Source organism: Hipposideros armiger, unplaced genomic scaffold (assembly GCF_001890085.2).
Source record: "Hipposideros armiger isolate ML-2016 unplaced genomic scaffold, ASM189008v1 scaffold_82, whole genome shotgun sequence".
Taxonomy (NCBI): domain Eukaryota; kingdom Metazoa; phylum Chordata; class Mammalia; order Chiroptera; family Hipposideridae; genus Hipposideros; species Hipposideros armiger.
Window position 1 is genome coordinate 719,606 of NW_017731432.1, and position 24,204 is coordinate 743,809.

Below are 24,204 nucleotides of genomic sequence, written 5' to 3' on the forward strand. Positions count from 1 at the left end.
AGTGAAGCGACATCCTCCACAACTAGACTGAGGAACAAAAGGACAGCAACTTGTCTGTTCCCCTTCCTCGATTCCCCAATAAAATCTTAAAAAAAGAATATATCCAAATGACCAATAAGCATATGAAAAGGTGCATAACATCACTTGTCACCTGGGAAATACAAATTAAAATCACAATGAGATACTGGTTTATACCCACTAAAATGGCTAAAATTAAAAAATACCAACTGACAATACCACGTGTTGGTGAGGAAGTAGAACAACTAAAACTCATATGCTGCTGGTCAGAATGTAAAGTGCTGCAATCACTTTGGAAGGCTATTGGGCACATTCTAGTAAAGTTAAACCTGTACCCACTCTAACTCAGCCATTTCAATCCTAGTTATAGAAACCAAAGTGTGGGCATGCTTGTATAAAAATGTTGATACCAACCTTATTTATAATAGCCCAAAACTGGAAACAACTCAAGTATCCCATCAAGATGGGAATATATAAAAAACGGATATCATCATAAAATGGATTATTAAACAATAAAAAACAAACTGTTAATCATACAACATGGATGAATCTCAAAAATATTATATTAAGCAAAAGAAACCAGAAAAAAAAATTACATAGCACATGATAACATACGCTGTCACCATCTATAGTGATAGAAATCAGAGTTGTGGTTGCCTCAGATTGGTGGGGGTACTTGACTAGAAAAGGATGGAAGGAAGCTTTTTATAGTCTTATCTGGGTGATAGCAACCTGGCTGAATCTAGTCATTAAAATTCATCAAGCTGTGTATTCAAAATTTTTGTATTTTACTAAATATCAGTAATAATTCAATAAAATATTAGCACTTAAAAAGGCAAAATAGAAATGTTAAAAGACCAATTTAAGTAAGTATATGTTTCCAAAATACTGTAGAACACTTTGGTGTATGTTTGGAGGTGATTATTATTTCTTCTTCTTTTCCCCCCTCATTCCATCCTTAGATGAACCGTTTAGATAGCTTGAGTAGGTGACATCATCAAGAATGTGATACTATATCGTGCTAATCTTAAATGAGTCCTGGCAGCCTTAAGATGTGCCCTGCTTCGGTAGGATGGGTTATTATCAAGCTGCTGGTTGGCAAGAGTGGTGGACTGGAGTTTTGCATTTCAGTGGCTTGGGGCCATCACAGAGACAAGGAAAGGAAAAAACAGAAAATTTCCATCCCCTCCTGTTTTGTCTCATGAGTCACCTTCTCTTAAGATGTGATATAAGAGGTTGCTAAGAATTTCTGTTAGTAGGTTGACTCCCACCCCCATATTTTATTACGAAAAAGATTCAAACATAAGCAAAATTTACAGTGAACACCTGTATACCCATCACTTTCTATCCCTATATCTGTCTATTCTTCTATCCATCAAGTCATCTATTTTTTAATGAATTTCAAAGTTTATTTTTTCCTAAATACTTCAACATGCATATCATTCACTAGAGTTCACTCTTTTTTCCTATTTTTTTCTTTGAAATTGTCATACAGTGAAGTACACAAATCTTGAGTATACATAGTATGTTGGTTTTTTATAGTAATAATAAAAAGTCCTTTAATTTTATTATTTAAAGAAAGGGAGTATCACTCATAGAAAGAACCCCTTCAGAGCAGGCCTTGGTTTCAGTATCATTAGTCAGCTGACTCCTGTGTTTTCTGCGGCCCACCCCTGCCTCTATTCTAGTAGCATCAGACTTCTAATGTTCATGTCCCATTAAACAAGATTTAAACCATGGATTTAACACTACAATTTTGAATTCCAAAATAAAAATCATAGCCTTGTAGGAACTAAGATATAGATCATTGAGTAGAAAATATTGCAAAAAGCTATTGAATTAGAATTTCAGCTAGGAGATTCAAAATAGATTATAATTACTTGGGAACCAAAGAGGCAAAATATTATTTCAGGCCTTAAAAAGGTTATAAGATCGAATGGTAGCCTAACCTGACTAACGACAGAAGGACTAGAAACCTGCCAGTTGAGATTCCTAGACTTGTACAAATTTAGCTGGAGGATGATAATTTAACAATTTAACGAGGACCTTGGGGCAGGGTCCAGCAGAGGCAGTAGTAGTTGTAGGCTGGAATATTTGGTTTGTGGAGCATGAGCTGCAGGTAGCTCTTTTTTGTCCACACATCACATAGCAAGTCGGATCATTTGAAGTTTATAAGAGTTTGGCTGTGCTTGTTTCAGCTATAGACTTGGCCATGGGTATTTGTTTGGCTTAAAAGTCATCGTCTTATTTTACTTGTAACTTGGAGGGTATAAAGCTAGGTGAACGAGTTTCTCCCCAGGCTAATTTTTCACCTTGCCTTTCTTTGTTACAGAGGAATGATATCGCCATGGCAATTACAAAATTTGATCAGTTTGACTTTCTCATCGATATTGTTCCAAGAGATGAACTGAAACCTCCAAAGCGTCAGGTGAGCTAGGAAGGCGGTCGTTGCTGCTGCTGACTGAAGAGCACTTTGCATATGGGTGTCAAATACTGCTCCTTTTCGTCTCTCATCTGCTATTCCTTTTGCTTCTCCTCTAGACCAGATCCATCTTTAACATCTCCTTCTGTTACTCATCTATGGATACTTTTAACTCAGTGCCGCTGAGGTGGTATTTCAGTGAAAATAGACAAAATGAAAATTAAAGACTTTAGTTATAAAACAGTTAAAGCTCATTTCAAGGTATCTTAGGAAGTCTATCAGAGTTCTTAACCTGGGATGGGAGAATATTCCCAGTGGGTAAAGATTTCAGATTTTTAAGAAACAGCCTCTCTACATGCACAGTGATGTTTGGAGTGAGTGGACTTCGGTCTAGATTGTGGTTCTCTGGACAGTCTCTGGCTACACATCAGAATCACCTGTTAGGGCTTAAAAACTATCAGTGCCCAGGCCCCACCCCACACCAGCTGAATCAGAGTCTGTGAGGGAGAGGCCCAGGCATCAATCAATACTTTTTAAAGCTCCCTAGATGCTTTCAGTGTGCAACCAAATTTGAGAAACACCACTGAAACCATTTTCTAAGCAGTCCAGAGAAGGAGATGTGACTGTCTGTCTGCCTGTCCCTCTCTTCTGCCTGCCCCTCTCCGATGGTCACGCCGATTGGTTTTTTTAACACCTGGGGTGCATAAACTCTTAATTACAATTGTACTAGACCTCTGTCCTGTATAGCTCATTGTTTCAGGCTGGAAGGTTGCATGACTCACTAGGTATAGTAGAGACAGCTGGGGAATAGTGGCAGTCTGGCAGGAGCAAAGCTGCTTGCTTTGTTAATAAAATGTTGTGTTTTTTTATGAATTATTTCATAGTATATTACCCTTAGAAACAGGGTCATTCAGTAACTGCCGTGTCGTCTCATGTTAATAACCAGTCAGAAAGGATAGGAGGAGTGGGCATGTGTAACCCTGACCCTGCCTGGGGGCCTTTGGATTAGCAGGCCCCTCTGTCGCCTCCTTACTAGAGCAGGGAGCCTCACTGCGTCTCTGTTCTTTCTGGGCAGTCTTTGCTACTGTAAACATCCTTGACTGGAAGCTGTAAGGTGTTCAGAGGAGCTTTCAGTCGGATGTTTACAGCGGCAGGCTGCCACGGTCGTCCCTGGCTCCGCATCGCCTCGGAGACATTGCAGGTTTGTGCCCGTGGGCTCACTTCCTTCTCTCGGGGTGCTTCCCTCCTCTCTGAGAGGTCACTACAGTTAGAACTCAGACCATGTCTCTCCCTTCAGAACAATGGATACACCACGCGTGCTCTCCTTGTTGGAATTTATTTCAGAAGCCCCCTTTAAAAAATGAGGTGGTGAGATCTGTGACAAAATCAGGCCCTGCTCCTGCTCCTGGTGCTAACTCCTGCTTGTTCTCTGAGCTGCCTGCTGAAGCAGCTGGCTGGAGAGAAGGGTCATGCCCTGTCCCTTCCCCCACAGTCCTCAGTACTTGGCTCCTCGGTGTCATACAGCTCCTTGTTCCATCCTAGCCTGCCTCAAAATGCTATGATCCATCTCTTTTTAAAGTGTGTCTAGCTGAAATAGCTCCTTGCTGCCCGGATTCAGTTTTCCGTAGGTGTTCAAGCCATTGATTGGCATCCTATTCGGGACAGCTGCTGCCTGGCCTTTGAAAGGTTGAGATTGCTGAAAGCTGGCCTGAAATTCTAAGATAGCACTTTTAATTCTCTGTAGACATGAAGTTTCCCAAGCTCCAAATTGGCTGGCACCTCCGTAAGTCCTTTAAAAGCGCCTAGTCTCCAAAATTCACCCTTTCTGAAGGAGGCAGCAGTTCAGTCTTGCTACTGAAGCGAATGTACTTTTTACTGGTCTGGGGCTGGCTGCACAACACTGGTGTGATGGCCCTAGGAGGCGATGCTGCTCATTTTCTGGCGTTGTTTGTCAGTCTCTACTCCTGAACACATTCCAAGAGCAAGCCCTGTGGTTGGGGAGGCCACTGCTAAAGCTGGGCAAGTACCCCATTCCTGATTGAGCCAGTCATTCAGAGATTGTTCTAGCACTTGGGGTGATGTTCTACGGCTGGGGAAAGGAACTAGCCAGAAATATTGAGTCGTGGATCTAAGGCCCTTGACTTCTCAGAGATGCTGGGGAATTTCTTTTGTTCTTCGGGGAAGCAAGTAAAGACTATTTGAAAGCAGAGGGTAATTGAGGTCTGACTTCTACCCCACTAAAGCTATGAGTTGAAAGTTCCTGCCCATTAAAATGTCATTTTCTCTTCACCCATCTCTTTAAATCAAGCATAATCATTCCCTTGCTAGCTTGACCTTCATTGGCAGAATGAGTCTTCATAATGCTGAGGAACCTTAGATAATGCCTCCTTCCATTCCAGTGATTTGAGAACAGTCATGCCCTGTCCTCACAACACAAACCTAGGTGCCTCTACTGGTTGGAGTGTTCTAGACACTACCTGGTTCATAAGCAAGTTAAGAGACTGTATAGTAGGCAGTACAGGAAAAGTTGACCCACTCTCACAGCTTTTGGCAAGGGGTACTTTGGCTTCTGAAAGGGGTATTTAAAGGGATTGCTTTTTGTCCAGCAAAAAGAGCACAGTCAGTTGCTGATCAGCTGCAGTCAGGGATAACTGGAGACAGAACAGTCACAGTCACAGGTCAGCGCTCGGGAGTGCCAGTGTCTCCCTACTCGCTGACTTCCTACAAGTTGGTTCGGGCTGCTGGGTGGGTGAGTGGGGGCGTGTCTCAGTCCTCTATACCTTCTCATCACCCAAGAGCTTTTCCAAGTTAGGTCTGAACTTTAGTGATTAATGTTTTTTAATAAAATGAGAAGGGAGATCCTACTGGAAAATAAATTCATTGAACCCATTTCAAGAGCTATGAAAAGACTAGTTGGCCTCTGTTTCTTGGCTAAGGAGGGTATCGGTATTTTATCCCTGTCACAGCTGAATCTAGTTGACAAGGGTAACCTTGATTTATATTGGTGAGAAGTTGGAGTTGAAATGGAGGTGACGTTGTCACAGTTAAGTTGTGCTGGAAACTGAGACCTAGATGAAAATAAAAGGGGACCTCCTCACCTGCCTCGGCGTGCTCACATTCAGGGTTCAAACTGTTTGGATCTGAAACACAGAATACATTAACCTAGAAAGTTGGTTCATGTTGAGGACTGGTTTAGAAACCCTGAATGGTACAAGTGTCTGTGTAGGCTAGGTGACTGACCATCAGGGAACCTTGTCATGCTGAGATCCACGTTTCTCAGAGGCTAGATATCAGCAATCCTAGTTTTAGCATTCTGGGCCCCCAGTCACCAGGCAAGCAAAAGAACACTCAGCCCTGTTCCATAGGGCACAGGAGCCTCTCCCCGCACTCTGACCACAGAAGTTTAGAAGCAGCAGAGAGCTGAGGAGCTCTTCTGTTTAGAATAGAGGTTGTGTTCAAGAGAATTTGTCCTACTACCAACTTGGGTTAAAAAAGTGTAGGCATACCTTGGAAATTTTGCAGGTTCAGTTCCAGACCACCACAATAAAGTGAGTACAGGCATCCCTGGGAGATTTGTAGGTTCGGTTCCCGACCACCGGAATAAAGTGAGTATCTTAGTAAAGCGAGTTGTAATCTTTTACTGGTGGAGCGTCTTGCCTTCAGTTTAATACCTGTGAAGTACAGTAAAGTGAAGTATAATAAAATGAGGTATGCCTGTGGTTTCCTACCTCTAACCGCCTGCCTGGCTCTCTAAATCCATTCATCATTCAGCAAGCACTTACTGGGTACCCACAAGGGAGGAATATAGGTAGGGACAGTGAAGAGCGAGACAGCGCTAGGTTTTGCCTTCAGAGGGCTTCCATCCTAGCAGGAAAAGCAGTGAATTTGACAAGCAAGGACAAAAGCATGTGATGAGGAAAGGGCTGTGAAGCACAGATTAGGGCGCCTAACATAATGAGGGTTGGGGTCAGCACAGCTTTGTAAATGTCACTTGGGGATCTTTGCAGCAGTCCACAGGGTCTCCATACCTTGAAGAAGAGTGTTTTCCTCTTTTCTCGAACCTGGCAAACTTAGCACAGAACAAGGAAGTGAGCAAATTGAGCTGTTCTTTTTGCTCAGCCAGCCCAAGTTGTTGTATGTTTCTGTTGTTTTTGTTGTCCCAGGCAGGGGCACCATGTGTCACAGGGTCCTTCGGAGCAGATGCTGATCTTTGTGTCGGTGGTCAGGGGCCGACCAACCCTGGACTCTCAGGCTGTCACCATGCTGTAGTGTGTGTAAACATCCTACACTCTCAGCTGTGAGCTCAAGGTGGCTGGGAGAGGGTTGTTTACTCCTTCTGCCATGGAAAACGTCAGCTGAAGAAGGAACAGTCTTCACCCGGCAGATCGGACAGAATGCGACTTCCTTAGTCAGCCAAGGCAGTACCCCAGCGGAGAGCTGTCCCTCAGGCCCCCTGGGTTGCGCTTCTGTGGCTAAGTACAACCAGAACCAGATGTGACACTGGATAGATGGGGCCCTCAGGGACCACAGAGTTCTTGACATGCTGTGAAAGGCGGGGCACTTGCCTACTGGTGCTCTCGATCCTAACATTTGATTCTGAAATTTCAACCCCAGAGAAGCCCTGTATCCCTTTCCCCTGCTCTGTCTCTACCGAGGTGGTGGGAGCAAAATAAGGAGAGTGCTGCGCATTTGGAAGACTGGGAGCCGGCTTGCGAGCATGGCATTTGGGTAGCATCTTTTACTGCTCGCAGTTAGCACTGTTCTCAGATCATAGGCCTTGACAGCATTTACTGACAAGCACTGCTGGTGCGTGGTTTTTAGTTACGGTAATTATTTGCCCATTTGCAACTCATCACACAATGGGTGATTACTCTGTGCTTCAGAAAATTGGCTGTATGTTTTGTGAGGCCTATGGAATCTGTTATTTTTAGTTTGATTTAGCACAACTGGTCTTTCGAATTCCACTTTCCTTTGGCTTCAAATGTGGAGAGCTCAGCATTCAGCAGGCAACTGCACAGAGCCTGTTTGGGGGAAGAATGGAAATTCACTCTGGCGGCTGCTGAGTCGGTTCTTTTCCTCTTACCTGCCTCTCATTCTACCCCACAGGAAGAGGTGCGCCAGTCTGTGACTCCCGCGGAGCCCGTCCAGTACTATTTCACGCTGGCTCAGCAGCCCACCGCCGTCCAAGTCCAGGGGCAGCAGCAAGGCCAGCAGACCACCAGCTCCACCACCACCATCCAGCCTGGGCAGATCATCATTGCACAGCCTCAGCAGGGCCAGGTCTGTCAGCTGTAGAGGGTGTCTGCCCAGCAAGATGTTAGGTTTGGGAAGGCTAAAGCTTGACTAGGGCGGAGAGGCACTCAGATCATTATAGAGCACTGGATTTGACATCTGGAAATTGGGGCTTACGCCCTGATTCAGCCATTGAATGACATTCTCTCTGGGCCCCGGTTTCCGCATGGGCCAAATGAGGAAAGTACAGTGGACGAGATGTTCTCCAGGATCCCCATGAGCTAAATAATTTTAGAAGGAAGAAAGTCTGTATAATGCTGCCATGAAGAATAGTGGCATCTCTGTAGAAGGTATTTTAAGTGGATTCCATGCCTGCTGTCTGTGTGTCTATACAGGAATTGGAGTGTGTACCCTTAAAGGGGAGGTCAGGCATTATTGCCAGCTTGCATACCTCTCCTCTCCTTCTCCCCCTCATTTCTCTGTCCTTCTCCCCCTCATTTCTCTGTCCTACAATATTTGTGTCAAGTGACCTCCTCTTACAATAGTAAGCAGAAGATTTTTTTCTCTCCCCAGTAAATTGTTGTGAGAGCCGTAACGTTCACATTTGTTGGGGATCATGATAAGTGGCTGCAGAGAACTCTATTTTCTGAGCCCTGAATCAAAATTCCCTGTCAGTCATTAATTTATTTATTCATCAAACTTGATCATCTTCTGTAGATAAAGTCCTATGCCATATGTCGGGGATACAAGCATGAATAAAACAAGCCCTATTTTTAAGAATTCACAATCTAGTGAGGGCCACAAATACTTAAAGATTATACTGCCTTAGTATAAAGATTATACTAAGATATTCTTAGGATTGTATGGAGGGTATTATGGGAGCACTTCAAAAGGGGTACCTAACCAAGATGTGAGGGAGGTGGTAGGAGAGGATGTCAGAGAAGGTTTCCTGAAAGAAATAACAGAGTCTCAGAGGGAATAATGGAAATGAATCAGAGAGGGAAGGAGGGCTTCCCAGTAGAGGGCTGAGCACGAGCAAAGGCTTGGAGGTGAGAAGCAGCACAGGGAGTGGTGAGGGTGCAGCCAGCGTAGGGGAACATCTAGGCCAGCCTGAAAAGATAGAAGACACATCCTAGGCAGCCTTGTGTATTCTAGTAAGGAGCTGGGTTTACCTAGAAGAAAAAAAAAAAATAGGGGTGGAGGTAGATCTAAATATTAATTATGATTTTAAAATTTATTCCCTGCTGGGTTTTTTTAATCCATATAACAGAAACTTATTGAGTGCTTGGTCTTTGCCACATACCATGCTAGGCAGGAGGGGTTCAAAGATGATTGCAGCCCAGCACCTGCCTCAAGGAGTTCACTGCACCGTGCTGCCTAAGGGACCTTCTTTGGCTCATGCTTGTGCCTCTGCAGTGGTGAGAGCTTTACCTGCCAAAGTCTATCCCTTTACAGAGCAAACTTCAAGGAGTCTGCCAAGGGCTGGCCCCGATTGGCTGATCATCCTAAGAAGCTCATGGCTGTTGTGCCCCGACAGCAGGGCACACCATACGTGATTTGACAGCTGCCATGCTAACACAAGCCCTCATTTTCCTGAAATGATTTAGAAATACTTTGGAAACCCTCTCAGGAAAATTGAGTTGATAGAGTACAGTGATGAGTTGGCAGTATGCTTTTTTTTTTAAGTCAGCAAGAATTTCATCTATCCTTTTCTCTGCCCCTCCAGACTTGCTCAGGTTGGAGCTGATAAGGTTTGTAAGGATGGTGAAGTTGGTTCCTTCCGGCTATCGTTTCACTGTCTTGCTGGTTCAGGGTGGCCTTGTGCTGTGTGACACCTCCTTGGGCCCCTGTAGTAATGGTTATTTCAAGTTGAGTGCAGATATCCTTTGCAGGACAGAATACATGCTAAGTTGGAAGGAAAGCCTATTTTGACAAAGTGAATCTTGTGTTTTCTGTCATAAAATTGAAAACTTATTTCTGGAGGTTGGGGAATAGGCCGAGTTGAAAATCGTGGTATGAGAACAGCTGTTTCCTGTTGTCCTAGCCCACAGCATGTATTTTTACATAGGTCCCTCTGTCATTTCTTCCCCATCCTCCTCCAGTTGATAGTAATTTCTCCGTACCTTGTAATCCCTTGAATCTCATATGTAGTTCCCAGAATACATCCCCTTCCCTTGTAACTTTAGATGCATAATAGACCTATGCCATCAGAATGTAAGAGCATCAGAATAGCAGTATCGATTGAAGCCCATGATTCATTGAGACTCACCGAGTACTCTTATTGAAGGGGGGAGAGAGATCTAAATCAGGGGGCTTGCGGGGGATAGGTGTAGTTTAAAAGGCTCTACCCTCTTCTTAACCTCTCCCCCCATCACTCACCACCAGTCCCCACCACCACCCTCCACCTCCCACCACCACCACCAGATGAGCAAGCTATGCTGTAAAGGCCACATCTACGGCTAAAGTTAAGTTTTGAGATCTGAAGAAATGACTAACTGATCCTTTTGACAGTTCAAGTCTTTACCGTCTCTGAAAGGAGTACGTTTCATAGGACTACAATCCACCAAGTGTGTGTGAGACATGGACTCTGCCAAGCCATATACATTAGACAGAAATTTCTTAAATCTGAGATATCTTTTTCTAGAAAGTTAAAATTCTTGCTTTATTAAATTCTGTTACTTAGTGGTAGCCTCAGTTAAGATCCAGGCCTTAACAGTTGCCGATGTCCACAGTGTGTTAACCTGTTTGCCTCGCCCGTGGCAGCCTTGCTGTGATCAGCTGACTGACCGGTGTGGGCTGGAGTCGCTCTGCTGCCTGAATGGGGGTGAAAATCATTGTGCACTTTATTTTCCTTCCAGTGTCTTACAAGCCTACAAAGGAGCCCAGAATCCTGAAATTTATAAATTCATACTGACCCCGCCTTCCATTTAATTCGCCCTCCAAATTTATCTGCTCCAGACTTGACTTAGGCCATTTCTCAAGTGAACTGTCTTGGTTGCTCTCCATTCCTCTGTATCATATGTGCTTTATTATCATTGAAACGGCTGTGAAAAGTTGCAGCATTTCATTTGAAGCATGGAAATATTTAGGGCCCAGGCAAATATTCTGTACCATGAGTCTAAAAATCTGTTTGGCTTTCCTCTCTTTTATTTTGGAGGGTAACAGCTTTAGCCGTGCTCTAACCAAAGGACTCTGTAGGTGGGGAATTATTATTAGTGTTACGATCAGGTCAGGCATTCATGGAGAGGGTTTGCTCCTAGTTGACGGCTCATTAGTAACCCCTTGGGGAGCCCACTTACTGGCTCTGCACCGGAGCCCAGTCACCTCCCTCATGACTCTTCTTTCCAGAGCACACCAGTGACCATGCAGGTTGGAGAAGGTCAGCAGGTGCAGATAGTCCAGGCCCAGCCGCAGGGTCAAGCCCAGCAGGCCCAGAGCAGCACTGGACAGACCATGCAGGTGATGCAGCAGATCATCACGAACACGGGGGAGATCCAGCAGATCCCGGTAAGCCTGGCCTGTCCTGCCCCGAGGTGTGCACGGCACTGTGCTCACATGGCAACAGGACATGCTCAGAGACGTTCCCATCTGAATACAGACACATGTATATACCAGGGGTGCGGGAACAAATGTATGCACATGACTTGGATTCATCTTTTGTTATCAGTATATATTATTACAATTTTAATACAGGTTTCATTTCTTAACATGTGTATACATTTTTTGGGGGGCACCCTCTGTATAAAATATTGCGTATACGTGTGTGCATATGTATATATTTTGTGTGTGTGTGTATATGTATGTGTGTATATTTTGTGCGTATGTGTGTGCATATGCATGTAATACACATATGTACATACATTGTTTTTTTTAACCTGTCTCCCATTACCCCAGACCACAGCTCGCTTCACTGTGTACTCACTGCTTTCCTTTAACCAGGTTCAGGTTCACCACCAGGGGCAGCTCCTCTTGATTTCCCCTCACCTGACCTATACAGAGAAATCCTTGTAACCACTATTCCATGCCTAGGCCCAAAGGCCCTGGGAGGCAGTCCTGTCTTTTGATTAGCAGAGAATAAGGGGGCGGTGTGTAGGGAAAGCCATAAATACACTTGTTGCATATTCATGAGTCAGTTCCCAGGGGAGCCTGCAGCAAAGTGTATTTTTGGCTTTCATTTAACTTACCCATTCCTTCACTGTGGACTGCTGCTTCCTGTGTGCCTTGAGGGATTTCTTTCCTCAGATTGGTTGGCTTTTTCACTTGTACTGGGTCTCTTGTAAAAAATGTCCTTGTCTTAATACTTGCCATCTATACATTGGTCATCTTGCCACCAAAAAATGTGGAAAGTGAGTGACATGGGGCAGTCCTTCTATTTCCTGTCCCTTGCCCTTCCTATTGTGAATGAAATGTAGGCCGATATAGAAATTCACTTGGACTTGATTAACCACTTCCTCTCTGGAAAAAGCTCAAAGAGTATCCTCAATAGTTTTTGGAAGTGTTCTTATTATCAGAGTAATAGGCCAAGAGAAAGTTTAGGAAAGTGAAGCGCTTGCGCGCATGCGCTCTCTCTGTCTGTCTCTCTCTCTCTCTCTCTCACACTCACACTCCATCAATTCCAGGTCCCTCATCTCACTGTTTCAGCTATCAACCCCAAGACCTCTCTTGAATGGTTTTCGTTCATGTGAAGGCACCAAAACAAGTTTCTTTTAAGCCAGAGAAGAGTTCCCACTTTGTGGTAACTCTGAGGCAGAGCTTTAGCACAGAAAATTTGTTGTAGAATCCAGAACCTTGTCTCCACTGTTCTCAGATACCTTCTGCAGGAGTCTGCATCTCTGAGCACATCAGAATGTTTGCGTAGTAACGGCCTTCAGGAAGGAAGCTCTGCTTCTCTTGAAAGCCCAAGTGGTAGGCTTATTTGCTCTGTAGCTAACATAAAAAAGCTGTGAGGACCCCCGGATCTGTTCTCGTAGAGTACTAAGGGACAGTATCACCAGATGTCTAAACCTAAGCCTAAAAGAAGTGCTTCTTGCTTCTAAGAACTGCTTGGAACTATTTAGCTCACAGCTTTTCAGTCACATTTGAGTTTCTGCAGAGAGCTCTTCCCAGCTGGGAAATGGAAAATCCCTGTGGCTGTCAGTACACCTTCCCCCATTCCTGGGACGAAGCTTTAGTCTTTCATCCCATGTGCCTTGGTTGGAGTTCTGGTGACTCCTGGGACCAGATACCGTCAGTTTCAGCCTCGCCCAGCTGCCTGCATCCCCCCAAGCATCTTAACCTTATTGCCTGGAAGCTGCCACATGTGATTGAGGTGGGGAGTTGAGGCTTTGCATCACGACTTCCCAGCAGCAGCTCTTGGCATATTCTCAGGAAATAAATGACTACAGGTCACAATACCGTGCCGCATCGCCTTTGAACCAGATTCTTAGCAGGGTTAGATTTTGTGGCCCTCCATCTTTCCTTAAGCGGACAATTCTGGAATGGTCTAGCAAGAACTTCAGGATTGGTCTTTCTCGGTGGTTCCAATACTCTTTGAGGCCAGCAGCTTCAGAGAAGCAGTATGATTTAACACTGCGCTCAGGTGTTCGGCTTCCTCCTCTCAGCATTTCCCTCATGGAAGTAAAATTCCTGTGGTGACGTTAGCTCTTCGTGGCAAGGGGAACATTTGCTCCTGGACAAAGAGGTGTGACTTGCCTGTTCGCCTCCAGAAGCTCACCCTTCCCACAGAGGCTGGACAGCCAGGGAGGGTGGTGCCTGGGCCCCCAGATAGACCAAACCTGCCCGTGCCCTGGGGGCAGATTTCATCCCCCAGATGCCAAGCGCGAATGTCTGCAGGTCTCTGCTGACGGGGCCACAGTTCCTCTTAGGATGTAACCGCCCTGGTCCTCTCCTCACATAGAGCACTAAAACGCTCATGGTACACGGAGCGGAGCGTTAAGAGTCTGAGTTAAGGCTTTTAGCACACAATTAAATGCAGCATATGGTATTATTGTATTATCTGAGACTTAATCTGAAGCATGAGGGACTCTAAGGGCATTTTTGTAGCTTTGGTTTCCCATGATGGGGTTTTCTGTAAAAGGTTTATTGATTCAGCTTCCTCTTGGGAGGTGTTTGGCCAGATGCTAGTGCTGAACACCAAGGATCCTGAAAGTCCCACAGACCCCCATTGGTCCTGGCTCCTGGGGACAGAGAGAGGAAAGCAGGCCAGCTTTTTCTTCCAAGACATGCAGCATGGAGCTGGGCAGCACTAGGGCTGTGGTGCGGAGCAATGGCCGCCTGCTTTGGGCTCCTGGCAGACACTGGAGCTCTTCTCACATTAGATCAGCATTTCCGGGAACTGGGGTGAAGCGTGGAGATGGAGGAAAGGCCCACACTGAACGTGCAGCATTCGGATAATGTCAGACAGCCTTTAGAATAAAATCCTAAGACAAACCAAGCAAACAGCTAAGAGCCAGGGAATGCTGACGGTGCAGCCATGCTGTTTTCACATATGTGACAAGATCCTCTGGGAATTTTTCCAGAGGCCATTCAGGGCACATACCCTCTTTGGTGTTGTGTGACTTGCGTGTGGGGATGTTATGGTTGTGCTTGTTTTGACCTCTGTGAAAAAGGAACTTTTCAGGGTAGGCGTCTCTGGAGGGCTCAGTGGGGTCGGGGACAGTCACCATCTCTGGTCCTAAAAAGTTCGCCTGTGTGAGGTTGCACTAAATCTCCTGTGGTGTTTGTCTCTGCCCCCGCCCCAGGTGCAGCTGAACGCCGGCCAGCTGCAGTACATCCGCTTAGCCCAGCCGGTATCAGGCACCCAGGTTGTGCAGGGACAGATCCAGACGCTTGCCACCAATGCTCAACAGGTATGTGCCCCAGAGATGCGGGATTCACTTGGCATCTGGCTGGAAAGGAGTGCTCAGCACATAACTCATGCACCACCTTCTCCTTCAGCAAGAGCCACCTCCACACCCTGCACATCTGTCCTGCACCCTAAGGGACAGGTGGGGTTTTTTGGAGGATTGTATTAAAAGTGTGTCTCTTACCATCTTGTTCTTGGGGGACAAAGGAATGCAAGGCAGAGAAGTCTCAAGGATGCTTAGGAAAGCCTGGTGTGTGCGCACGCATGTCTGACCAGAGGAAGCCTTTTGACAGATGGCCTTATCGTCAAGCTGAGCTTCTGTCTTTAAACCTGAATAGTGGTTGTGTTCTGGCACCTCCTGTGCCCTCTGGAAAGCTTGCTTAGACTTTGTCCCCACCTCCTTATGCATCCCTACGCAGAGATTGTCCCCTCGTTTCCTTTCATGTCCTAGTATGTTGAAAGCTGTGAGCCACGGGCAGTGAGGGGGCTGCCTCCCTGGGCTTGGGGGAACTAGAGCATCATTTGCAGGGGATAAGGGATGCCGGTCAAGGGGAGGGTTGTTAATGCATTCTTTTGCCTCAGACCCAAAAAAAGCAGCGATCGTTTAAGAGCTGGACCTGTCTGGCCCAGTTGCATTTCTGATGATGTATCTATTGACAGTGGTGACAGAGCTGAGTTTGTAGAGCAGGTCTCCAAAGAGCTCATTTGGGAAAACAGGAGGAATGAGCCAAAAGCAAGGCTTCCAAGTACCCTATAGTCTCTGGGATTGGTTTTGTGTTTTTTAGTTTTTGTGTTTTTTGGTTGTTTTTTAACCGTTATTTCCATTTAATTTTTAATTGTTTTATTTTCAATTATAGTTGACATTCAGTATTATTTTATATTAATTTCAGGTATACATTATAGTGGTAGACATTTATATAATTTAAGAAGTGATATCCTGACTAGCCTGGTACCCACTTCACACTGTACATAGTTATTCTAATATTATTGACTGTATTCCCTATGCTGTCCTTTACATCCCCTGACTGTTTTGTAACTACCAGTTTGTACTTCTGAAGGCTTTCACCTTTTTCACTCGGCTCCCCAAGCCCCCCTTCCATCTGGCCACCATCAGCTTGTTCTCTGTATCTATGAGTGTTTCTGTTTTGTCTCGGGGATCATGAAAGGCTCACTGAAGGACTTGGGCTTTACCCTAATTTCTTTGGGGCTCACCTGACATGGAATCATACCTCAAGATTGGTCACACCCATAGTTACCCCTTTCTCTTTTTTAAGAAAAGATTCTAACCTTCGATCCAAAAAGTGTTTATGCCATGGGTGCGGGAGGAAATGAGAAGGCTTCCCAGAGATCAGTTTTGGAACCACAAACTAAAGCCAGAAAGGGGGCGAGCTGGGTGTACAGAGAGGAGGGGAAGAAGCAGGAAGCGGCACCTGCAGGCAGCCAGCGTCTATGTAACGACAGAGTGTGATTGTGACAGCTCGCACCGAGGTGCTCAGTAAATGTTTGTTGAATGACTGTTGAATAAATAATATGGAAATGGAATTTAAAGGCAAATGAAATTTTCTTCTCAGCTGATGTGAAGGGAATCCTGCCGGCCTCAGGGCACAGTTAACCTCAGCGATGAGGAATATTTTCCATGTTTCTCGTGATCATTCATTATTCTGCAGACATTTCTTGAATACTTACTTTGCACTGGGCGGTATAAAGGCAAAACTTAGCTCCTGCCCTCAAGCAGCTTAGAGACTGGTTGGAGGAGAAAGATCCCCAACAAGAAACAATAGTAAGAAATCTTTACGAGGCCCTTTCACGCCTGTGCCTTCTTGCTCCTCTTAGCCGCGTGGGTGGACCTGATGGGTTGTTTTTGGCTGTTGTGAGGACACTCGAGAGGCCAGTCCTTACCTTGCAGGTTGGCTGTAATGATTCCAGGAGACGGTGCACAGAGGACGTTACTAGTCAAATGTTCCATAGATACATGTATGCGCACAAGCATGCTTGCTTTCTTTCTAGCCCACCAAGCTGTCTCTAGCAGCTGGCATTATATAATGCAGTTCTACATGTCAGTAAATTTATTTTAAAATCCACGCATAAGATTTTAAGTGCATGTGATAAGTATTTTCCTTGTTTCCCCACCCCTCCGCCTCGCCCACCCCGCCCTTGGCCCGGAGGGCTGCACGTGGCCACTATCGGAAAAAGTACTTCATAGGTTTGCCACGAGGGCTTCTAGGGCCAAGGCCACCTGCTCGCCAGGGTGTTTCATATTCCAGTCAGATAATCTGGGTGATACGGGTTTGGTTTGGAGCCCACCTTCCAAGAATGAAAGGGACCACTCACCACTTCGCCCAGTGTTTTGCGATCCGCCTTCATTAGCTGAAAGACTTGGGGTTTCTGCCTAAACGGTAAACGTTGTGCCCTCTCATGTCAGCACCTAGGAGCTAGGTGTTTTGTTTGATTTGAGCCTCAGGCCCTGGAAAGACTGGTGAGGGTGTGGGGGCCTAGGTGGCCATTAAGAGAGATGATTATAGAAGTTGTATGTTAACGTGCTCCGGGGTCCTGTGTGTGGTGCCAGCTCTAAATAGCCTTCAGTGTTAGGGGGTGGGGAGGGACCCTTGCTTTCCTGCTACTAATCAAGCACCTGTTCTGTGCCAGGCCTCATTCTGGGCACTTTATATGCATTATCTTGTTTTATCTTCATGACCTGTCCTGGGTGGTGGGCCGGTGGAGCAGCCCCTCAGCTCACCTGCCTTCTCTACCATTTTGATTCTTCCAGATCACACAGACAGAGGTCCAGCAAGGACAGCAGCAGTTCAGCCAGTTCACAGATGGGCAGGTAGGCTACCCAGCCTGGGCAGGGGCAGAGGGTAAGAAGTGGGCAGGGGGCGGGTAATGGATGACATCTGTGGGTTTGGGTGGCTAGGGCAGCTGTCCCATCTTCTGTTAACAATGAGTGGACAGAAACTGTTAAAACAAGTACAGTCTTTAAATCAGGGTGCCTGTCTTTTAGATTTATAGACTTGTGGGAGCTGAACATAATCTTGGACATTTTATAGCCCAAATCCCCATTCTACAGATGAGTAAACTGAGCCCTAGAGATGGGAAGTGCCTTGTCCATGCTCACTCAGCTGTTCGTTGCAGAGCCAGGACTAGAACGGTCTCCTGTTTCCCTCTCTCGGACTAGTTTTACTCTAAGCCCTGCTGCTTTGTAATAGCATGAATTAGTTGATATGCAGAGAATGTGTGATCTCTCAGCCTCTCTCAGGACCTGGAATTCAGTAATTCGAAACCCACATGAGGAAGGAGTCTTCCCTTTCCCTCTTCCTTCCCCTTACACCATGGTCCCAGACGCCCCTGAGGACATGACAGGACGACATACCTGGGCTTGTGCTCTGTGCTGCCCTAAAGGGACAGGAGCTGCATCACCCACCTCTGGCTTCACCCACCTCTCTGCCGGGCTCACGTGTTGGGGCTGCTGTGGCAGGAGGTCTTGGCTTTTGGTCTCTTTTGGGGGCACCTGAGAAACTCGGTGTCCAGTTGGCCCTGCTCTTCCATAGTAGCTTTGTGAGCATCTACTTCACCCCTCGCGGGTCTTGGCTGTAGGAAGCGTGTCATCCCAGGCAGCCTCCTCAGCAGGGCCCGCGTAGGACATGCAGGTTCAGAGTAGCCTTCGTATGAGCCAGAGGTTCTGAGGAAAGGAGGAGGGGTCATCCTCCTGCCCCCGCCAGTGAGGAGTACTGAGAGTTGGGGAAATGCTGACTTCCAAGCTGCTGGTACAGTGGTTCGAATTGCTTGTGTTTGTCACAGAGGAACAGCGTGCAGCAAGCTCCAGGCTCTGAGCTAACGGGAGAGGCAGAGCCCAGAGAAGTGAAAGCCACAGGAAATGCAACTCCCTGCACCTCTTCCCCGCCCACTACACACACACCCCCACACCAAGCTGGTGCCTCCTGTGTCTGCTGCTCCCACCCCCAGCAGAGCTCCACATCCCCTCCTCCCTCGGACGCCTTGCAGTGGGTGGTGGTTGAGGTGTCTGGGGCCCCCAACGAACTTGAGGCCCATAGGGAGCTGCATGCCCCTCTCCCAGGGGTGACCTCACTCTCTCCTCTCCACCCCTCGCAGCAGCTCTACCAGATCCAGCAAGTCACCATGCCTGCTGGCCAGGACCTCGCCCAGCCCATGTTCATCCAGTCAGCCAACCAGCCCTCCGACGGGCAGGCCCCCCAGGTGACCGGAGACTGAGGGCCTGAGCTGGCGAGGCCAAGGACACCCAACACAATTTTTGCCATACAGCCCCTGGCAATGGGCACAGCGTCCCTCCCCAGAGGACCCGGCCGACCTCAGCGCCTCCTGCAGGCTAGGACACTGGTGCACTTCCCCCCACGCCTGGGGGCCAAGATTCTCCAACAGAAAGATGCAACATTTTTTTATTTCCTTGTTTTCCTTTTTTTTCTCCAAGGAATCAATATTTCCGTATGTTGAGCTGTGTATCCAATCAATGCTTTGAAATGAAAATATTAAATAACATATTTATGGCATTTTCTTGAAGAGTGTGAAGAAATATTTCTTTTGTTTTCCTTTTTTTGGTTCTTACCGCCACTACTTTTTAGGAACAAATCTCACAGGTGTATATTATCTCCTAAGTCTTGGAGCAGCTGCTGCCCCCAGGATTGGACGCCTTTTCTGCCCTCAGATTAAATTAGGTGAATGCGTGTAGCTGCTGCTCATTAGCGGTCCTCTCCCCTTGTCCCCGCTCTTGCCCAGAGCTCTGTGTATTTGCATCCAGAGGCCATGGAAACATTCCTTGCATTTAAGAGACGAACTCATACGCTGTGGAGAGTGGATGGTTTCATTCCCAAACCCTACTCTCCCAGGGACCCAAGGAGACTAGAACTTTGTGCGTTTACCCTAACTCCCCATTTTTTATTTTATTTTTTAAATGCATAAAAAATTGTGCTAGTCTCCTTTGCTGCATGGACTTCAAACTGCATGATATGCAATAAAACCTCATTTTAGATAACTCAGAGTCTATGTTTCTGTGTCTGGGGGCATTCATGGGGCCACTTTGCTTGGGAAAGGCTTGGAAAGGTTGGTTTGCCCTCGGGTTGAGTGTCTGAGAAGGAGGGAGACCCTTGTGAAAAAAAGCTAAGGGAACTTACGTTACATATCTGATTCAAACTGAGGTCTTCAGCTGATTTTAAAAATGAGCTTCAGAATCTATTTGCTGCTCGAGAGGTGCCTGCCTGCCTTGCTTTCTGGACTCCCATACATGGGCCAGGTTCAGCTGTGTCCTGATTGGTTGAGGGTCAAGAGTGCATCTGTCATGGAGAAAGCTGTCTCTATCCTTCAAACGAGGACCCAGATAAATCCCCCCAGTCCTGCCTTGGCACAGGCTGGCACTCTGAGTTGCCTGCTGTGGCCATGCCTAGTGGCCTCTGCCATGGAAGGCAGCCTAAGCCCTTTGTCAGCCAGCAGATCAGAAGGGGTCTACAGCCAGGTCCTGTATCCTATTGATGCAGGAAGAGTGAAAGAGCATTCCACTTCATGGGCTACACGGGCCGGTGGGGAGCCCTCTTCCTTACCTTCACCATGCCATCCATCCTCGCAACTAGAATGAGGCCTGTGGTCATGGAAAGATCAGAGAAAAGTAGGAATTTCTTCTCTGACGGTAATATGCCATAAAACTTTGGGCAACTCCCTTTTCTTTAGTACTGTCTCAAGGTATGGGGCGAGGATGGGGAAGAGGCTTTAATATTAGATGATTTCAAGTCTGACCTTGATGCCCTTAACCAAATAGCCCCTGCTGTCAACCATGGTGCGTACTCGGACATCTGTGTCATCTATTTCATTTTCAGTCATTTACCTGAGTGTACTCCACCTTATTCCACAAGAAAAATTAGGATGATTTGCGTTGAAAACATACACAATGAAATAAAATATGATAAATTAGAACTGGGAAGAATATAATCGAGTAGGAAATCAGGCTCATAGAAAATTAGTGTTCTGGCTGTAAAGACCTATATAGTTGTTAGAATTAGGTTTCACATTTCATCCTGGGCTTCCTGGCCACCAAACAAAAACGGCTGGGACCAGGTTAAGAGATTCACACTATAAAAGGAAGAAAAATAACATTCTTTGGCAAAAGCAAAGATTTTACTAGATTTAAGGTTTGGGATACATGGTACCCCTCCAGTGTCGTCAGGGTAGGTGAAACATACGATCACCATGAGAAGTCGGTAGGTCTGCCCCGATGAGTCTGGAGCAGCCCCACAGGCATCTGACTCCCAAGTTCAGTGCCACCCCTCCTCCTCCTCTGTCCAGTTTTCTTCATTCTAGCTCTGGACTTTTCTCTGAAGGGGGTTATCTGTCCTGTACCCAGACACGTTCAGTGAGACATGCAAGCAGTCACTGATAGCTGTGTGCCCAGCCCCATGTGGAGAGAATGCAAGAAAGAAAGTGAACTCAAGTGCACAGAAGGGTCACTGGCCTCAGAGAAAAGGCAGAAACAGGCTCAGCTATTTCATTTCCTGGCTAAACCCCCATGTTGAGGCTACTGCACTTGTCCCACCTTGCTGCTCTTTGACTCCTGAACATCCAAGCCTAACTGGAAACGCAGGCCAGTCAATGGGTCCCCATTTTCCCCATAGACTTCCATTCTAATTTGGGGATGTTTCGATCAGTTGTGATTGGCAAGCAGCTTCCTTGCTGAGCACGTTCCCTTTAAATTTCCCCGCCAGCAGGGCCCATCTGGGTGTAAACAAACACTTCGGTGCAGCCCAAGAGAGCCCCTATCTAATACCCAGCACGATCCCCTTACATCCGGAGCACTCTTTAAACATTTTTCCTAGCACTTGCGGCATTCGTCCTGACGATGATCTTCACGGTGACCCTGCAGGAGAGACAGGAAGAGGGATTGTGATCCCTGTGTTGCAGATGGAGACTTAGGAGGCCCAGCGAAATGCAGTGACTTTCCCAAGGTCACTCCATGAATAGGGGTGGACAAACCAAAACACTGGTCTCTTGACCCCCTATGCACACACAGTTGCTTTCTGGCCAAAGGTGTGTGTGTGTGTGTGTGTGTGTGTGTGTGTGTGTGTGTGTGTGTGTGTGTGTGTGTGTGTGTGTGTGTGTGTGTGTGTGTGTGTGTGTAAGAACAAGGCTTTACTAAAGGTAGACTCTCTACCTTCTCAAACTCATTGGCTCAGCCTTGAGTATATTTGGAATAAATAAAGCAATTGGATCTAGTCTGTGGACAGCTGGTGGTTGGGCTAATTCCCAGAGGCTGATGCAGGATTCTAGAGGCCCCTGGGATTACCAACAGACCACCTGGCTGGCCTCCTTGCTGCTCAATTCTGCTGAGGCCACAAGGGGGCAGCATGTAGCACGCACCCAAGTTTCTGGGAGATGCTCTGTCCCACCCTCATCCGACCTGAGAAAATTCTAGGAACTATAGGGGTATGACTGCCCCCTTTTTCAATGGGCGCTAGATCCTTGGCCCCTTCCTGTTAAGACCCTTAACTTTTGAAGGGAGGGGCCTCCCTAGGGCAACAGTGAGGGCTGACCTAATACCCTCTCTAGAGTATTAGATCAGGGTAGGTAGTTAGATTTTAACAAGGACTTTCTGATAGCCCAAGTTCATTCAAGGTCTTCTCTTCCCCCAGCTTTGTGTCTTTCCACTCTCCTCTCCTGTACTCTATGCTCCTGCCACACTCCATTACTCACTGGTCCCTAAACTTACTCCCATGTTTTCAGAATGTACTGGCCCCAATGCCTGGAATGTCCTTTTATTTCCTTTTTCACTTATTGATCTCCTATACATCCATCAAGGCCCAATTTAATGGCCCTTGCTGAAAAACCTCTAATTTCTGGAGCAGACTTAGCGAAGACCTCTTTGATGCTCCCATAGCAACTTAGCCTCTATTATTAGTGCTCAAATACACAGTCATTCAGCAAATATTTGGCACTTTCTGTGTGTCAGACATTGTTTTAGACATTGTGAAGACAGCTGAAAACAAGCCAGGCAAGGTTCATGCTATCATGAAGCTTATATTGGGTTGGCGGAAGAGGTGGGAGAGGGAATGGGAGAGAGAGACGATAAACACAAGACAAGTTAGACCCTGGAAAGACCCCCTGTCACTCTGTGAGAACTTTCTGGTTGGCCGTCTTCCTTACAGATGGTCCATCTCTGCACCGCCTGAGCCCTGCGCAGGGCCTGGCACCAAGAGAATATCAGTAACTGATGAGTAAGTGAACGAATTGAACCCTTCCCTGCAGACAGGCCCTCCAACACTGCACACATCCCCCCACTTCTGCTCTCACTGTTGCTTTTTTCTTGTTCACGGTTTTTTATGGAGCACTGATAATATGCTAGGGAGGGGTATTGGATGGAGATTATTCTTTTAAGAAATTTCTGTGTAGGGAAATACATCTAAAGCTTAGTGCCTAAATGGATTATCTCATTTCATCTTCACATCCTCATTAAGTAGGTATTCTCCCCATTTTATACATGAAAAACTGAGGGTCAAAGAGGTTAAGAAATTACGCAAGGGCACCAGCTGATTGAGTACAACCAATGCTTCAAGGAGCCTTCTGTCCCCACTGGCTCAGCCCCATTGGTCTCATTCCCTCTGTTTACGATATTTTTGTTTTTCCTACAGAAAATGAGAGCCCTCATCCCCAACTCCTGGGTCGGGACCTAGCCTTTGTCCCACCTCTCTAGCCATCCAAAGGCCTCTGTAAGGTGGCATCTGACCTCTCAGGAGGAGAGGACTCGAGGGCGGAGGTCAAGTGCTTGGTCACATGAGCAACTTGGGTGTGGCCTCCTCAAGGCCCCCTGAGCTGGGCTGGCAGCATCACCCTCTAGCTTGTGTGCTGAGCCACTACCGCAGCCCAGGAAGAGGGGATAGGAGGACAGCAAGGCTGGCACTCAGGAGGGGAGAACCTGAGCTGGGCTCCAGCTGAGCCAGGCTGGGCTGGGCTCCTCCGGCTAGCTGGTGCTGAGGAGAGGTCCGAAACAGAACCCAGCTCTCCCTGCAGCCCTGGCCCTCCACTGAGCCCCATCAGCTCTCCAGCTCCCAGTCCCTCCCCCAAGCCTCTGTGCCTCTCTCTTTCGGTGAAGCTATGTGTGTGACAGAAGCTTTCTAAGATCTTGTACGTGTCAAAATGTCTTTATTTTGTTTTTTATTTAAATAATGGCTTGGCAATGTATGGAATTCTAGAGTCACAATTATTTGCCCTCAGCACTCTGAAGATGCTATTCTGTTGTCTTTTGGCATCTGTTGTTGCTGATGAGAAGCGTACTGTCAATTCAATTATTGGACCTTTGTAGATAGGCTATCTTTTTCTCTCTGGTGGCTTTTAGAATTTCCATTTTATCTTTGCTATTCTACACTTTGGCTACAAGGTGTCTTGATGTAGTTTTGTTTTGTTTTTAAAGATGTCTTACTAGGCGTCTTTGGGCCTTTTAAATCTAGAAATCCACGTATTATTTCTGGAAAGAACTTAGACACTCTTTCCAGTATCTTTTCCTGGAACTAATAATATTTATGCTGGAGTTCCTCATTCAATCTTCTACATCTCTTTTTTTTCATATGTTTAATCTCATTGTTCTGCTTTTCATTCATTCTGGAGGACTTCCTCAGGTTTAACTTCTAATTCACTAATTCTCTCTTTCGCTGTATTTACTAACCCACCTGATTTT

At 46.4% G+C, this 24,204-nt stretch overlaps 1 protein-coding gene across 11 annotated transcripts in view; it reads left to right on the forward strand.

Annotated features, from left to right (window-relative positions):
• Nucleotides 1-19,524, forward strand: part of NFYC (nuclear transcription factor Y subunit gamma) — a 66,160-nt gene extending 46,636 nt beyond the window's left edge. For 10 of the 11 annotated variants that reach the window (XM_019643759.1, XM_019643764.1, XM_019643768.1 and 7 more), the window contains 6 exons: nucleotides 2,351-2,446; nucleotides 7,547-7,720; nucleotides 11,021-11,179; nucleotides 14,413-14,520; nucleotides 17,284-17,343; nucleotides 18,315-19,524. In XM_019643759.1, the coding sequence (XP_019499304.1) occupies nucleotides 2,351-2,446; nucleotides 7,547-7,720; nucleotides 11,021-11,179; nucleotides 14,413-14,520; nucleotides 17,284-17,343; nucleotides 18,315-18,746 (1,029 nt within the window). In that variant the 3' untranslated portion in view covers nucleotides 18,747-19,524. The remainder of the gene's footprint in view (nucleotides 1-2,350; nucleotides 2,447-7,546; nucleotides 7,721-11,020; nucleotides 11,180-14,412; nucleotides 14,521-17,283; nucleotides 17,344-18,314) is intronic. The other variant, XM_019643769.1, reaches the window with a different exon arrangement.
• The last annotated feature ends 4,680 nt before the right edge of the window (nucleotides 19,525-24,204 follow it).